Source organism: Rhincodon typus, unplaced genomic scaffold (assembly GCF_021869965.1).
Source record: "Rhincodon typus isolate 14 unplaced genomic scaffold, sRhiTyp1.1 hic_rhity00002608, whole genome shotgun sequence".
NCBI classification, from domain to species: domain Eukaryota; kingdom Metazoa; phylum Chordata; class Chondrichthyes; order Orectolobiformes; family Rhincodontidae; genus Rhincodon; species Rhincodon typus.
In genome coordinates, this window is record NW_025968246.1 from 1 (window position 1) to 18,284 (window position 18,284).

Sequence of the window (18,284 nt, forward strand, 5' to 3'; positions counted from 1 at the left end):
AGAGTGTCCAGTTCCTGAACCTGCTCGTGCGTGTGTTCAGGCTTCTGCATCTCCTGCCTGATGGAACAAGTTATAGAAGATTACCAGGGTGGGATGAGTCTTTGATGTTGTTGACAACCTTTCCACAGCAGCAAGCCATGTAAATGGAGTCCATGGATGGAAGGTTGGCTTCCATGATGGTCTGGACTGTGCGTACAACCTTCTGTAGTTTCTTATAGTCCCTAGGCAGAGCTGCTGCCATACCAGGCCGTTATACACCCAGACAGTATGCTTTCAATGGTGAGGGTCCTTATGGACGCGCCAAATCTTCTGAGCTGCCTGAGGAAGAGGAGACATTGTTGTGCTTCCTTGACTCTACATGGGAAGTCCAGAACAGGTTGTCAGTTTTCGTCACGCTGAGAAACTGGATGCTCTTCACCCTTTCAAACTCAGTTCTTTTGATGTAGATGGGGACGTGTTATCCTCCTTTCTTTCTGAAGTCAATGATCAGTTTATTAGTTTTGCCAACGTTGGGAGACAGATTGTTTTCATTGCACCACATCACCAAGCCCTCTATCTCCTTTCTGTAGTTTGACTCTTCATTGCTAGATATCCATCTCACTATGGTGGTGTTGTCAGCGAACTTGTAGATGGTGGTCTCTCTGAATTTGGCCACCCAGCCATAGGTGTAAAGGAATTACAGTTGGGGGCTGCAATGTTGAGTGTTATTGTGGAGGAGGTGCAGTTACCTATATTCACTGACTGTGGCCTGTGGGTCAGAAAGTTGAGGATCCAGTTGCAGAGAGCGGAGCCGAGACCAAGGTCATGGAGTTTTGAGATCAGTCTGGAGGGGTAAAGATGTTGAAGGCAAAGCCGTAGTCTGATGTAGGCATCTTTAATGTCCATATGTTCCAGGGATGAGTGCAGGAATATGACATTCTCTGCAGACCTGTTACGTCAGTAGGCAAATTGCAGGGGATTGAGACGGGCTCGGAGACTGGAGTTGATATGGGCCATGACCAGTCTCTCGAAGCACTTCATGATTATTGAGGTCAGAGCCACTGGGCAGTAGTTATCAAGACATCTTGCATGCACTTTCTTATGATGATGGTGGTCTTCTAGAAACAGGTGGGGACTTCAGTTTGTAGGAGGAAGAGATTGAAATGTCGACGAATATCTCCATCAGTTGGTCTGCACAGGATCGGAGTGCTTGGCTGGGTACACCGCCCGGGCCCGTTACTTTCCTTGGGCTGACTCCCAGGAAGACTGATCTGACGTCTGAAGCGGTGACGGAGGGAACAGATGTGTCCGGGGCTGTCAGGGCAGGCATGACCAAGCCACTGGCATTCTGCTCAAACCGAGCATAGAAAGCATTGAGCACGTCAGGGAGGGATGTCTCTTTGCCAACTATCTTGCGGTGCTTCATTTTGTATCCTGTAATGTCTTTTAGGCCTTGCCATAGGCGACAGGAGTCTGTTTGGTAGGTCTGGGCCTCTAACTTGGTCTGGTACTGCCTTTTGGCATCTCTGATGGCTTTGCAGAGGTCATATTTGGATTTCCTGATAAGACTCGAATGCTGCACATGATCCTTAATGGTCTCTACTCTTTCCCTAGTTATCCTTTTACTCTTAACACGTTTAAGAAATAAATTGGGAATTTGCTTTACCTGCCATTCTCTTTTCATACCATGTTTTCTTTCTCCAAATGTACTTATTAAGTTCCTTCTTGCACATCCTATCCTCCTGTGGGTTTCTGCTGTTTTTAGCCCTCACAATCAGCCACAAGCCTCCATTTTTCTCTTTATCCAATCCAGCATATTTCTCGACATCCAGGGTTCACTGGATTTATTCATCCCATTCTTTATCTTTATTGGAACATATGGCCCTGTACCCTCCCTATTTTCTTCTTGAATGTGTTCCATGTTCTGACAGAGATTTACCAAAAACAATCTTCTTCTAGTCCACTCTAATAAGCTCAGATAAGATTTAGTCAAAGTGGTCCTTCCACCCAGTTTGGAACTTGGATTTCAGGCCCATTATTGTCCTTTTCTACAACAATCTTGAATTTAATGGAGTTATAACTGCTGTCTGCAAAATGCTCCCCCACTGACCCTTTAATCATTTGCATGGTTTCATTACTTAAAATTATGTCCAAGGCTGTTCTCTCTCATAGGATGTTCCAAATAACAATTAAAAAAGTTCTCCTGGTGCATTTTAAGAATTCTGTGCTCCCTTTCATTCTATGACCATCCCCCGCTTTCATTACCCTATTACTTTTACACTTTTCTGAAATTTGCTTACATATTTGCCCTTCTAGTTCTCTCTCAAGGTTTGGGGGCTCACTGTAACTCCCAGTAACGTGACTGCACCATTTTGGTTTAAGGTCTACCCATAATGGCTTCATTCGAGGAGCTTTCCGAGATGTCATCTCTCCTTAGTGCTGATTCACTGATTAATATCGTGTTACCCCCTTTCCCTTTTACCTCCTATACCTTAGAATATTGAGCTGTCTCGCATATGTTAATTCATCTGCCTCACTCATCAGACTCCTTGTATTAAAACAAACACCAACCAACCTTGCCAAACTCCCTTATGCCTCAACTGGCTTATACTTACTATACCTTTCTAACTCATTTGCTGTCTCTTCTAGTTCTGGCTGTGCATCTCCTCCTGCTGAAGCTTCTCTCAGAATCAGCTCCTTCCCACACCTCCAAGTTAGTTTAAACCCTCTCCAACCGCAGTAGCATCAGAATAAAACTAAGTGTAAACTGCAGGGATCGCTCAAAATTATGAATATTCTCAACACTGAACGTCTTGGCAGAGTAAATAAGTGAAGATGCAGAATAAACGGTAGGAAATTCAGAAATTAGAAAGGAAGAGAGAGGCCTTTGAGTCTATGTGCACAAATCCTTGAAGGCATCAAAATAGGAGATGATGGTTAAAATGGCAAAAAAGCGACTCTTTAGTAGTTGAGGTATAGGGAGTTATGCTGCAACTATATAAAACAGTGGTTAGACAGCAATTACATTATTGCTATCAATCCGATCGGTGCATTACAGGAAGGATGTAATTGCACTAGGGAGGGTACAGAGGAGGTTTAACAGAATGTAACCACAGTTTCAAGCTGCATTCCTGAGACTCTCGTTGCAAAATTCAAGAAACTCCTGCATTCTTCAAAAGGTGCCATGTTTCAGATTAAAATTTAACTAAGGTCTCTCAAGTGGAGAAAATCTATGCCTTGGCTGTCCTGGCGAATATTTATCTAACAGCCGATATCACTAAAAGTAGATGATTTCTGCTTACAAAGACTACTCAGTCCAGTGTGTCATGCTGGCTCTTGCAAGAACATACATCTAGTCCAACACTCCTGCATTTTTCCACAGTTCTGAATTTTTTTCTCTTCAGAAAATTGCCGAATTCTTTCTGGAAAACCATGAATCAATCTGCCTTCATTATATTCTCAGGTAGTATATTCCTACTTCCTGGGTTTTTCCACATTTCCCCCCCACCCCCCCTCGCTTTATCAACACTTTTTTTTGTCAATTTTATCTTAAATCAATGTCGTCTAGCTAAAGGCCATGTCTAAAGGATATGAAGGTGCTACATGAATGCTAATCTTCCTCTGAAACTAAGATAGCAAATAGTCCTGCAGAAGCCTTCAATACTGACTGTTTAATACAATAAGAAATTACAGGATGGCAGCACAATGTGTCAATAAGGTTCCTTAAAAAGTAAGGTTTTAGATTTTCCTGCATATAATACAGTTAAAAAAGAATTTGAGATATTCACACATACAGGTTTTAGGTAATTTCAGACAACCCAGGCCCTGAACTCTAGATCAGTTTGTCACAACTATAATTACTGCTGTTAGACAAATCAATCTTACAGTGACTCCAGGAGCTGTCGACCAAATGGATGGCGTGCCCATGGTGTCTCAACATCAGGGTCTGAATGGGGGCTGAGGAAGGAGTCTGTAGCAACAGCAGCCAGAGACCACACCTAAAACCCAATGGAAAGCATTAGTATGTACCATAGAATGGTAAAATGTAGACTGGACCATACAGTAACAACAGGGTTGGTCCATTAATTTGTCTGCCAGTTAACTAGTTGAAGCAAATAAAAAAAAAGTCAAAACATTGTCCCACTGTATTTGATAAAATCAAGAATTCTAAGTCAGCTGTTTTCAGATAATAGACAGCACCATTGTTGTATCTCGAGTTTAAAAAAAACAAAATCGAGGAACTTGTGTGCAATGCCAAAATGCAAACAGGGGATCACAAGATTGAGAGCATTTGATGGTCCCAAAGTTGTATTTTTAAATCCAGGATACAGGAAATAATTGTGGATGCAAGAAAAAATGGAAATAAGAGAAGATTGAGTAGCCATTCTCAATTTCACCACAGTGAAGATACAACAAAGAAGGAAAAGCACATAAATGCCCATTTTAGCTCAGTTGGAACACTCTTACTTCAGTTAGAAGGTCAACAATGGATCACAAAATATGCTCACATTTCACTGCAGTGCTGAAGAGTGCTTCACTTTTGGAGGTGTAGCTTTTTTCAGATGTTGAACTACAGAACCATCTGCTCTTATATGTGGATGTAAACAATCCCAAGAGGTGGTGCAATAGAGTTCCTCTGGTGCCCCACAAACATTAGTCACTTGCCAATATCTCAGTTTTATCTTTTATATTAAAAAAATGCCAGGGAGATTGATCGGGCTGACTGACCATTCATGCTGGTGTTTATGCTCTAGTGGGCCTTTTCTATCTTTCCTCTTCTAAACTGTTGTCAAGATCAATTTCCTTCTCAGTCAAATACTTGTCAGTTCTCCCTTAAATGTCTCTGTGCTGTTTATTACAATCATTCCTTCTGGTGAAATGTTCCAAATTCTTTCCATTCTTTCACTCAACTAAATAAGCTTTTTTTCAACAGCTTATTGGATTTTCTGGTCAGTCTCTGATATTGATGGCCCCTGATTATGCTCTTCCCTTCCAGAGAAAACATTCTTCATCCATTCACTCCTATTAAAATTTAGGACTTTTTAAGAGGGAGATATTCAATAGCCAAATGAACTCGATGTCCCATCAATGATTCCATTTGGCAATCCAGTTTTTCAAAAGTAAAGAGACAACAATAGTTAATCCTGTCCTGATTTTATTCTTCACCAATTCTGGTATAATCCTTGTAAATACTTTCTGCACCCTCTCCAGTTTCCAGTATATGCTTGTTATAATATGGCAACCAGAACTGTGTTAAAGCAAGGTTCAATACAGGTTTAATATAAAACTTTTGTATTGTTTAATTCTATCCCTCTGGAAATAATGCCTATTACTTGGTTTGTTCTTTTTAGGGCTTGATAACATATGGCACATCTTCCAGCAGCAATGATTTGCACCCAGAGCTTCCTTTGGTCCTCTACCCGACCGAGATTTGCATTTTCCGTGAAATAAAGGAACTTCCCTATTTCAGCTACATCACATTTTTCTGTTTAAACTTCATTATCTCTTATTGCCCATTCTACAATTTTTCAAAATATTGTTCTGTAATTTGCTGCAGTCTCAGTACTGAATACCCTAGTCTCCAAATTTAGGAGCTGCATATTTGATTCCAAGGTCCAAATCCTTAACGTATAATTTGAACAACAGTAGCGCTAGTTATGATCCTTGTGGAACATCACTCTCCACCTTCTACCGTTCTGCATTTCTAATCTCTCCTGTAGTAAAGATCCTACTATTTTTCCTACAACTGACATGAATGCAACTGAGTGAGAGCATGCCCTCCCTCCTCCTCATGCACGTGCCCTCCCCCCATCTCTCGTGAGACAGTGGGCATGTGAGATAGACAGTGAGGAAGGAAGAAAGAGAAAGAGAGAGAGAGAAAAATACAGTCATTTTGTATCACTTGAAAAATAGTAATTCTAAAGTGCAGAAGCGCAGAAGGATCTCAATAACATATACACAAGTGACTAAAAGTATCAACGCAAGTTAACCTTCAGCCAAACTGAAAGCTAAAGTTTATTTTGAGAGGAATACGATTAGATGTTTAACTCAGCGTGTATTGAACTTTGATTAGACCCCATTTGGAGCACTGTGTACAATCCCATTTGCCATATAATATAAAGGCCATAGAAACAGTAGAGAGATTGCCAAAAAGTTTTATAAGGGATGACATCAAAAGTCAGAGGTTAAAGCCCTCAGAGAGGACCCAAAGATTGGATGTCTTTTCTGTCAAGAGAATCCAGAGGGGTGGTCTATTGGATATCTTTTCAATTAGAAAGATTTAGATAGAGTAGACACATAGCAATTTCTGCTTTAGCAGGAGCAAAATTAAAGTCGTATGTCACAAAAATGAAATAAAGAATTCAGGAGAGTGATGAGAATGTGCAACTTGCTATCACAGGGAGTAGTTGAGCCAGAAGTATAAATACATTTAAGAGTAAAAATAGCAGTGTAGGATACATTTAGAGGGAGGAAGTGGCATACTAGTAATGTCACTAGACAAGTAATTCAGATGTTCAAACTCAAATGTTCTCGCATCATGGCTTTGAATTCCACCATGGCAAATGATGGCATTTGAATTTGGCTAAAAAAAAAAATCTAGAATCAAAAAGGTAGTCTAATAGCAACAATAAAACCTATCTGGTTTTATTCCAAACTAACTTTCTGGGAAATTGCACCAAAATTGGGAGAGTTGTCCCCTAATTGGGTCAAGCAACAATCCGACACAGTCACACATACAGAATAATATCCCACAATGTCCAAGAAACTACCTGGGACGACTAGACGTATTCTCTCCTACCGGTTGAACAGTAAGGTATAAATCAACAGCGTGTTGACTTTAGAGTCCTTATCATGAACTCCTAAATCAATGAAATTTTGTGGATTCAGGTCAAAGATGAGCAAGGAAATATCCTGATTATCAGCTACATTTCACACACTCTCCCCACTCCTCCATGTTGTACACCAATTAGAGGAAGTACCGAGTATGACGAAAGGACAGAATGTAGTTTAAGAGGGATTCCACCAGCAATAGCACTGGCCAAGTCCTAAAGGACCAAAGCAACAAAGAAACCAATAGGAGAAAAATCCTTACTTGACCTCATCTTCACCAATCTAACTGTCACGGATGCATCTGTCCATGACAACACTTGTGGGTGTGACCACCACACATTGTTACGGAAACGAAGTTCAGTCTCCTTATTGAGGATACTCTTTATTGTGCTGTGTAGCACCACCACCTTGTTAAATGGGATAGATTTTGAACAGATCTAGCAATTCAAAACAGGTCAAAGAGCTGTGGGCCATTTGCAGAACAGGAATCATCCACAGACTGGAAACTCACAGCCAGGTATAGTCTCCACTCTATCATTAATCAAGCTGGAGTCTGAAGTCTGCCTCAATGAAGACCTTAGGTGGAAATGCCAGGAGCAGCATTAGGCTTACCTAAAAACTAGGGGTCAACCTGGTAGAGCTACAACACAGGACTAATTGCATGCCAAACAGGTTAAGTGCATGTGATAGACAGGGACAAGGACAAGAATTTCACAATCAACAAATCAGACCTAATTTCTACAGTACTGTCATATGCAGGCATGAATGTGGATGGAAATTAAACAAAAACAGGAGGAAGCACCATAAACATCCTGATCCTCAACAATGAAGGGGACCAGAAGACCAATAATAAAAATACAAGGCTGAAGCTTTTGCATCCACCTTCAGCCAGAAATACAAGATGCTTCTTCTTAGCCTCCTGAGGATATCAACATCACAGGTACCAGCTTCCAGCCAATTCCATTCACTTCAAGTGACACCGAGAAATGGCTGAAGACACTAAACACTGTAAAGGCTATCAGCCCTGATACCATTCTTGCAGTAGTACTGAAGACTTGGGCTCCAGAATTTGCTGCACCCAAGTTTTTCTTAGACAGCTACCCAGCAATGTGGAAAATTGCCCAGGTTATATACCGTGCAGAAAAATAGGACAAATTCTGCCCCAGTCTATCATTGATCATCAAAGTGATTGAATAGTTCTTTTACAGTGCTATCCAGTAGCACTTGCAAAGGAATAACCGGTTTCCTGACTCTCAGTTTGGAATCTTTCAGGGCCACTCCACTCCAAAGTTCATTGCAGCCTTGGCCCAAACACAGACAAAAGAAGTGAACTCCACAGATGAGTTGAATGTGACTGCCCTTAACATCAAGGTGGTATTTGACATGGTATGCCATCAAGGAGCCCAAGTGAAACTAGAATCGATGGGAATTAGGGAGAAAGGTATTGGTTGGTTGGAATCACATTTAATACAAAGGAAGATGCCTGTGATTTTTTATTTAGTTCATTCACAGGACATGAGTGTCACTGCTTGCTTTTATTGCCTGTTCCTGGGTGTCCTTCAGAATGTGGTAGTGAGCTGCCTTTTTGAACCACGGCAGTCTGTGTGCTGTAGACAGACCCACAAGGTGATGCGGGATGTCACCATCTGAGTCGCAGGATATCACTGCAGCAGTTCATCAAGGTTAGGTCACAGGGCCAAACTCTTTTAGATGCTTCATCAAAGACGTTCCACCCATCTTCAGATAATGAAGCAGCTAATGTCCACATGCAGCAGGGCCTATTAAACATCCAGGCTTAGGCACATGAGTGGCAAGTAGTATTATCACACAAATTACAAGCAATCCAATCATCTCCTCTTCACATTAAATGACATCAACATCATTGAATCCCTCACTATCAACATCTTGGGGCTTGCCATTGACCAGGACGAGACTGGACCAGCCACAAAAATACAGTGACTACAACAGCAGGTCAGAGACTGGGAATTCCTAATTAGATAACTCACCACCTGCAAGGCACAAATCAGGACTGTGATGAGACACACACTGCTTGCCTGGCTGAATGCAATTCCAACAATGCTCAACAAGCTCAACATCCATACAAAGCACCCTAAAAGAATGGCACTGCATCACCACTGAAGGCTCTTATAACTCGAAGGGCAAGGGCAGCAGATGCATGGGAACACCACCACCATATTCCCCTCCAAGCCATGTACCATAATGACTTGGAGCTACGTTGCTGTTCCTTCAAATTCCTGGAGCTCCCTTCCCAACAGCACAGTGGGTGGACCTACAACCCAAAGAATGTACAGGTCAAAAATGTAACTCATCACCAGCTTAAGGGCAATTAGGGATGAACAATAAATGGTCTCGCCAGCCACACCTCAATCCCATGAACAAACAAGTAGAGGATAAATGTCAGCACAGAAAGGCTAGGCAAAATGGTCTGTTTCAGTGCTGAACATTCGATGTTATTCTACAAGACAACTGCAACCTACTCAAAAGGCAAACACATTGTGAGACTTCCACACAACTGGAGACTCAGTGACTGGGCTAGACCTACAATCATAAGTCTGCTCTCCCTTTCAATTTCCTTAACATAACTATAGTTAGGAAACCAGGATCAGTACTTGTACTAGGTCTCTTCGTCCAACTGATAAAGCTGCAGCAGCATTCTTCTGACATGTATCCTGGATGTCATTCACATTCAGTCTGAAAAGCAAGAAAGAAAAACTAAAGTCAGAGAAACAAGACGACCAGGCCTCAGCATTTCTACATATCTATTGCCAGCCCAAATGGTTAGAATCAGTCATTATTGTCACTGGAGTCAAAAAGAATACTTTGCAGTGGCTGCTGTTATACCTGACCCAAGTAAGGTGGTTAATAGAGGCCATTCATCACTGAGAACATCACTATAAGAAATTCTGAGAGACTGCCCTCAGTCTATCTATTTTCAGCCAAGGTCTAATCTTTCTAGAATCCAATATTTACACTGTCATTCTGAAAAGTACCTATTTATTCTGCTTTCTGTCTGTTCATTAATCTTGAATTCTTGTTAAAATATATCCTCTTAGTCCCATGAGCCCTTGCTTGCATAACAACCTTCTGTATGATATTTTATCGAATTCTTTCTGAAAATCCAAACACAATGGATTAGATTGCGCAGTTGCAAATGAGAGAAGTTCACCATTATGGAGGACTACAATGGCACCACAACTTCTGGGGAACCCACTGATTTTCAAACTTGGAAGCTGCGATATGCTGAATAGGTTGTGGTGGTGGGGGTTGGAAGTTCACCAAATAAGAAATTGAAAATCGTGGAAAGTAAATTTCTGCGTCACTGAACTGAACACAAGCCTCAAAGGATATATCTTCAGCTTCTGACAAGAAAGAAGAATGACTCCACTAGCAATGCGCCAGCAATTGTTCTCTCTTACATTGTTTAAATACTCATTACCTGAACCATAGTGCCTGCGGCAGTGTTGTATGCACAGTATGTAACCAACTGTGGAATGCACAAAACTTACAGATTCTTATTTATTGCAGTTGAGTCTTTTTCTTTTACCTCCTCACTAGCTTTCTTTACTAACCGAATAAATAATAACTTCTTTCATTGTTGCTTAGGTTTTCATAGTATAATTATTCCCTTCTGATATTCTGAGTTTTTGAAACTAAAATATTCAGGCATGGACTGATAAGTAATAAGTTACATTTGTGCAACCAAATTGCTAGGCAATGACCATCTTCAATAAGACAGAATCTAACTATCTCCCCTTATCATCTTGAGACAATGCTCCAAGACTGACCGTTGACCAGAAACTGAAATGGGCCAAGCATATAAATAGTGTGGCTGTAACAGTCGGGTCAGGGAATACCACAGAGTCCTTGAAGCCTGTTCACTATCTACAAGGCACAACTCGGGGGCGTGATGCAATGCTCCCCACTTGCCTGGATGAATGCAAGAAGCTTAATGCTGTCCAGGACAGAGCATCACATTTGATTGGTACCCCATCCGCCACCTTCAACACATTATTCACCAACAACATACAGTAGTAACAGTACAAAATGAACTGTATGAACTCATCATCAATGTTTCTTCAATAGTAGTTTCCAAACCCATGGCATCCACCACCTTGAATAACAAGGGTAGTAAATGCAGGGTAACACCACCATCCACCAGTTCTCCTCCAAGTTATTGATTTGCTACTATATCATGCTTTTCTCATTGTTGCTGGGTCAAAATTCTGAAAATGCCTTCCTACCAGCACTGTACATATACCAACACCACATCGAACAGAAGTTCAAGAAAGCAGCTCACCATAACCTTTTCAAGGGCAATTAGGGATAAAGAATAAATGCTGGTTCAGCAAGTGATCTGCATACCACATAAAAGAACGAAAAAGTGAAAAGTACCTTGGAAATAAAACTAAATATTTTTAAATTGCTCAAAAAATCTCAAACTTTTAATGATCCTTGAGGGGATTTTGTGGTATAGCAGCAGTGTCTCCAACCCTGGGCCAGAAGTTTGAGGATTAAGTCTTACCTCTCCTGGAATGTATCATAACATGTTCAAACAGGCTAATTAAAAAATAATTCAAGTTTTCTGGACACGTGGATTAAAACAGAAGGAAACAGAACAAAAACAGAAGTTGCTGGAAGAGCTCAGCAGGTTGGCAACATCTGTGAAGAAAAATCATAGTTAAAGTTTCGGGTCCAGTGACCCTTCCTCAGAAGACCCACCCAAAATGTTAACTTTGATTTTTCTTCATAGGTGCTGCCAGACCTGCTGAGCTTTTTCAGCAACTTCTGTTTTTGTTCCCGATTTACAACATCTGCAGTTCTTTCGGTTTTTAAAAAGAACACAGAACTTAGGAACAGTAGTTAAGATATGTGGACCTTTGAGGCTGCTCCACTATTCAACTGATCAATTAAATCAAGGTTGTTCCACATGTGGTCTCAACTCCACTCACCTGTCAGCCCCCTTAACCAATGACTCCTTTGTCTATCAAAAATTTTAATAAATTTAATAACAACTGCTTTTTGAGGAAGAGAATTCTACATTTAAATGACCTTGGAGAAAACATTTTCCCCTTCTCCATTTTAAAAAAGACAGACTTTGATTTTTAGACTATTTATTTTATTCATTCATGGGATATGGGCTTCACTAGCTTAGTCAGCATTTATTTCCCAGCTCGAGTTGCTCGAAAAGGTGGTGGCATCCCCCACATCGATAGAAACTCAGCAGTTTTGAACAACTTCTGAAGATGATCATACCAGTCTCTAAACGTTAACTTTGTTTCTTTCTCCACCGATGCTCCCAGATGGGGCTGAGTTTTTCCAGCATCTTCTGGTTACATTCCTTAGTTACCAAAGAGCTATAGTTTTACTGAAACTAGACTGGACACTTCGGACAGACTAAGCTGTTACCAGGTGCCTTTGGGTTAAAAGTAAAGAAACTGCCCAGCACAGTTTTCGGATTGGCTTTTTGAAGTAATTTTGTCACAGATTGACAGGAGAGATTCAGGTTACAACAGACTTCCAAAAGCCTGCAAGCAAGTCAGATCTCTCTCTCTCTCTCTCTACACTTCTGAGTGAAAAAGAAATAAAATTAAAGAACCTGAAAAGAAAAACTTTTAGTTAAGCCAAGACCTAGATCAAACAGACCAGCTACCAATTTGAGAATCACCACAGTCAACAATGTGAGAAAATGGCCAAAAAGCAACAAAGTGCAAAAGTCAGGTAATTTCCCCATTGGTTTTGACTCTTAATCCAGACTTTGTTCCTTTTCAGAGCTAACACAGTGTGGAGCTGGAGGAACACAGCACGCCAGGCAGTATCAGAAGAGAAGGAAAGTTGACGTTTTGGGTCAGGACCATTCTTCAGAAATGGGGAGGGGGAAGGGAGCTCAGAAATAAATAGAGATGAGGGGTGGGGCTGGGGAAGTTAAGTGGGATGGTGATAAGTGAGTGCAAGGAATGGTGGGGATTGGTCAGTGAGGTGGGGGGGGCAGATAGGCTGGAGAGAAGATGGACAGGTTGTGTCAGGTCAAGGAGGCAGGGATGAGAGGGAGGGTTGGTCATGGGAAAAGGCCTTGGGGTGGGGAGATTTTGAAACTGGTAAAATCCATGTTTAGGCCACTGGGCTGTCGGCTCACGAGGTGGAATATGAGGTGCTGCTCCTCCAGTTTGGGGGTGACGTCATTGTGATACTGGAGAAGGCCTAGAATGGACATATCACCCAGGGAGTGGGAGGGGGAATTCACGAGCGGAAGGTGTTGTCATTTGTCCTGAACCAAGCGCAAATGCTCTACAAAACAGTTTCCGAGCCTCCTTTTCATTTTTTTTTGCCCACAACTTTCCAGCAAATAGTCCATTTCTTCTGTCTTGTCTATCCTAGTTGTGAATGAATGTGTATGTGTGTGTATGGACATGAATGGGGAACAAACAAATCCTGGGTCAATACGTTGAACACAGAAGTTGGCAGGGAAAATGATAGCTCGATAGTGGGCTACCTTCAAAGTAAAGGTATTTCAGGCACATTCAAGATATATTCCCTCAAAAGGAAAGACAAGACAAACAAAGCCAGTTCCCTGGATGTCAACTTGTCTGACAGAAAATAGGATTCAGAGGGAAGATGAAGAAGCAAATAAGAGAAGCAAACCTATAAATATTAAAATGGTGAAAGGGGAATTGAGTCAACTGGGGATCACGTACCTGGATCATTGTGAGCTAATTCAGACAATAGAAGGGTTTAGAATTAATGAGATGAGATGGTGGTATTGGATAGGCTATCTGTACTTGAAGTGGATAATGCAACAGAACTGAATGAGAGGCATCCAAGGATAATGAGGGAAGTAAGAATGCAAATTGCAGAGCGACTAACCATATTTTTCATTTTTCCTCACACTGTGGGGTACTTTCTAAAGGACTAGAGAATTCCAAACACAACATCCTTGATCAAAAAAGGATGTAAAGTTAAGCCCAGCAACTACAGTACAGGCATTGTTGAAATTTCCAGAAACAACAATTTAGGCCAGTGTCGTGGATAAATGTAGGTTATTTGAAGAAAACCAGTAGAGATACCTGAAGAGAAAATAATGTTTAATTAACTTGTGAAATTTTGTGAAGGGGTAACAGAGAGGGTTAATGAGGGAAATGCAGGTGATGTGGTGTTCATGGTCTTGGGACCTCCAAAACAGTAATGTTTGTAACCAAAGCAACAGAAACAATGATAGCAGTCTGTGATCCAATCATCTGTTGCTTTTTCCTTCACCGCCCACTCAATCCTCACCACTCTCCGGACAAAAAAAAAGCCCTTCTCCTCAACGCCTCTCACATATGATGCCTCCCTTATTGACCTGAATGCTAAAGGAAACAGGTCCTTCTCAGTTATTCTGTCTAAGTTCCTCATAAATCTATGCACATCAATTAAATCTTCTTTCAGACTGTTCAGGTCAAAAGGAAAGTAACTCAAGTCCATCCAAGAGATAGTAGGAACTGCCGATGCTGGAGAATCTGATATAACAAGGTGTAGAGCTGGATGAACACAGCAGGCCAAGCAGCAACAGAGGAGCAGGAAAGCTGACGTTTCAGGTCTAGACCCTTCTTCAGAAACGGGGGAGGGGAAGGGGACTCTGAAATAAATAGGGAGAGAGGGGGAGGCGGATAGAAGATGGATAAAGGAGAAGATAGGTGGAGAGGAGACAGACAGGCCAAACGTCAGCTTTCCTGCTCCTCTGATGCTGCTTGGACTGCTGTGTTCATCCAGCTCTACACCTTGTTATATCAAGTCTGTCCAAATTTTGTTCATTGCTAAAATTCTCTATTCCTAACAAATTGCTCAGTACCTTCAATTGTGAGATTAGACTGTTCCTGTAATTCAGTAATCAGAAACGTATATCGTACTCTTGCTGTGTTGAACTAATATTTTATAAAGTAAAAGCATAATCCTCTCAGTATGTAATCTATCCTTCAGGGAGGGAGGATTAGGGAAAAAACTGAGTTGCATATCCCATTTTCCATCCAATATAATGGCAATGTATCTCAGACACTTACATATACAATTCACCAAGTGACTTGTGCACAGGAAGGAGACAGGAGATGTCTTGAATAATGACTTTTCCTGCAGCTTTGATTGGTCGATTGTTTGTGTCAGTTCCTTCTCGCTTTCCTTTCCATCGACGTGATTTCTGTGAACAGGAAAAGCTTCTTAGTTTCAGTTGCTCTGTCAGTTCTGTTGGGAGGGATTGAGTTTTTAACCTAATGGATCTAGTTATCGTGTAATTATCAAACATTAAAGCAGAATTATCATAAATTAAAGAACACTTGGAGCACTGTGAGGGGGAGGACAAAGCTATCATGTTCTAAATTACTTAAACTCAGGCATAGCATTGAATTTTATGTTGCAGGTTCTTTAGGTAACTGCAATGTCATCTTTAACAAGGTTTACACTTAGCAGAATGATCCCACATCCAACCTGAATTCAATCAATCCTGTGTTTTCAAAAGTCTCTCTAGGAATTTATGATGTTCATTCCAGGGCTCACAGCTGAAGATTGAACTGTGAAGGGCCTGTGAATGAAATGATCCATTTTATCATGCTCCCTAAAAATTGTTTAAACAAATACTTCGGACATACCCAGAAACTCTTGAACTGCATACCAAGTTGAAAGATTTTGTAGTGGATAGTGTTAACCTAAAGTCAGCAACAGTCCAAACTGGTCAACAGCAAACAAAATCTGCTTTGTGTTCAGAAACAAAAATCATTGCTAAAGCACAAAATCTACCTTAAATTTACTATTAGGATAGCACGTGCAGTTATTCTAACCAAATACGAAACAATTACCTTCTCAGTGATCCAAACCAAAAGCCTTCAAACAAAAATAATAGATAAGTAGTGGAGGAAACTGCAAAGGAAACAAATCAATCATGAAGCCTAATGCACAAATTAAATCCTGAGTTCTACATTTGGTACAGGCATGTATGATTTAGAAAATGTAATCAGTGGAAAACAAGAACTTGCAGGTTACATGTGGAATTTTGTTCCATTGTGCTGGTGATAACGTATAGCAGTACACATGGTCAGTTACAATGATTCTTGTATCATCAACCACTCGTTGATGACTACTTTCAACATAAATGACATGTATACTGGCTCCAAAAAGGAGTCTGAAGTGATGGAGTGTAGTTTATGTTATTAGAATGAGGGCATGGTGTGAAGTTTGACTCTGTGTATTAAAAGACATTATTTGTGAATGAAGATGGCATTTTTTCTCTCTCCTCAACCTTGTTCACCTCAAGTTGATTACATAAACCTCTTTACAACAACTCTCCTGTCTCAACCGCATGCTATCAGAGGGTGAGATAATATCCAAAAATGAGATTAGCTTGCAAACAATGTCAGACAATGTCTATCTTTCAATCTTTTTTCTCAACTGCTTTTGACTTCCAAACTTCAATAAATCACAATTTTCTTCAGTTCAAAATCAGAAGGCAATCGTTCCCTTTAATGCACTCCCTTCCCCTCCCAGTTGCTGCGTTAGACTCAGCCTAACAGGTTGCAATCTTGGTCCCCTCAAAATCCTGGACTTGATTTTAAGGGCACATAGCTGATTATTGCAAAGACTATTAACTTCAACCTTGATCATACGATATTTTCTAACCAACCTGCTCAGTGATGTTATTACATTGCTGGAGCAGGTGGAGCTTGAACCCAGGCATTCACCTTGGTATATGGCTTTCATCCTCACTCATCTCAACTGTTTTGCCATTGAATCCCAAATATATGGTTCTAATGCCTCTGGACGAGAGCATTCTAATAAACTGCATGTCAGCACTCCTTCCTCTACAAATTTCAACTTATATAAACACCATGCCCGATGCTGATTTCCATCACCCATTATCTATTCTACGTCCTCCTGAACAAGATTATGCTCTCATCTCCTCCATTTCAAATTTAAATTATTAATCCAAATCAAGAAATGCCTCATGGCCCCACCCGATTCCATCTCTATAATATTCTCCAATCTTATATTCTGACACCAAACATATTTTTTCCTTTGATCCTGGTTTTTCATGCATGCCTCTTTTTAACTCCAAAGATGAAAATATATTTTTTTGACGTCTGCCTAGGTTCTATTTTCTTTATTTCTCTCCATAACTCTCTCTGCCGAACCAACTACCACTCTTCCAAACTTTGCAAGAACCAAATTCTTCACCAAGTCTTCCAGTCTTTTCTTCCTTGGGCTGTTTACCGTTTTACTTACAGCTGTCTGTGGAACTCCCTGGGACAGGCTCTATATTAAAAGTACTACAGCTTTTTCTTTCTGTCCTGGTTACTATAAAGAGGATAGAATGTTTGTGTGTATGCATTTTGGTTTTTAGGAAAATAATGTAGGAGCAGTGTCATGGTCAGGATACTGTGTAGAATAATCATCATGAAGAGGAAAGAGGAATGGAATGTCATGTCATTATGATTAAAAGGAAATTAAAGAATTGGAATGTACGCACTGGTTATTAGAAAAATGCTAAAGGGATAAGTGTGTGCATTTGTTTTGGTGAGGTGGTGCCGGGAGTGTGCGTGCCCAAAGGATGATGGGGTGTGCGCTGAACAATTAAAAAAGGAGGGCACGGATATGGCTGATAAATGCTTTCCAATAGAAAGAACTTTGGAGTAATCAGCTGGTTCTATTTTATTTAGGTATTGTTTTGGCAAATACGGTGTGACTTAGTATAAAAGTTTAACTCAGAAATATGTATATACAGCAAAGAAAACTTGGATTCACATACTACAATTCAAAACTTCAGGATGACCAAAAACAGAATCCATCAAGTACTCTGAAACGTTGTAATGTCGAGACAGTGTTGGTCTCCTTGGTGCAGTTTTGATCTCCTTAACTGAGGACAGATGTTAGATATAGTTCTTTGGGCTAAAGGGATCAAAGGTCGGGGAGAAAGCAGGAACAGGGTACTAAGTTGAATAATCAGCCAAGACCGTATTGAACAGTGAGGCAGACTCAAAGGGCCAAACAGCCTACTCATGCTTCTACTGTCAATGATACTATAATGGCTGGCTTCACTGCTTGTTCAAAGTGACATTGGTTGAGAGATAAAAATTGAGCAGCACACTGGGAAGAACTTCTTTGCTCTTCATCAGATAATGCCATAGGTTCCCATACATCCATCTGGAGCTGACAAGATCTTAGTTCGACATTTCATCCGACTGTCAGCAACTTCTCAGGACTAAATCAAGATATCAGAATAGATTATCTGCTTAGGTCAATGGAGTGGGACTCGAACAGACAGCCTATCCATCAGCACCAACGGAAGCTGACAACAAGTCCCATTCTGATCCAGTGACAGACATTTGCCTCACATCCTAACTCTTATTTCATATCTTGATTTTGAACAACACCAATCATTCTGCACATATTGTTTCCAAAAGATCAGCTCAAATTATTTGGCAATCTTTCAATCA

At 40.7% G+C, this 18,284-nt stretch overlaps 1 protein-coding gene across 1 annotated transcript; it reads right to left on the reverse strand.

Annotated features, from left to right (window-relative positions):
• Positions 1-3,860: 3,860 nt before the first annotated feature.
• Positions 3,861-15,600, reverse strand: LOC125481562 (GATOR complex protein WDR59-like). Its single transcript, XM_048593283.1, has 3 exons — positions 14,865-15,600; positions 9,441-9,522; positions 3,861-3,977 (listed from the first exon to the last, which is right to left on the reverse strand). Exons 1-3 carry the CDS (start codon positions 15,167-15,169, stop codon positions 3,861-3,863), a joined length of 504 nt encoding a protein of 167 aa, XP_048449240.1. The 5' UTR covers positions 15,170-15,600.
• Positions 15,601-18,284: the final 2,684 nt, after the last annotated feature.

Bases quoted from the DNA above. Each gene is read 5' to 3' on its own strand.
- LOC125481562 (XM_048593283.1), bottom strand. From the start codon at position 15,169: ATGATAGCTTTGTCCTCCCCCTCACAGTGCTCCAAGTGTTCTTTAATT. The intron at 9,523-14,864 runs GTAAGTGTCTGA...CTTGCTTTTCAG, and splicing joins TCACTTGGTGAATTGTATAT to ACTGAATGTGAATGACATCC. The intron at 3,978-9,440 runs GTACTGATCCTG...ATTGGGTTTTAG, and splicing joins GACGAAGAGACCTAGTACAA to GTGTGGTCTCTGGCTGCTGT.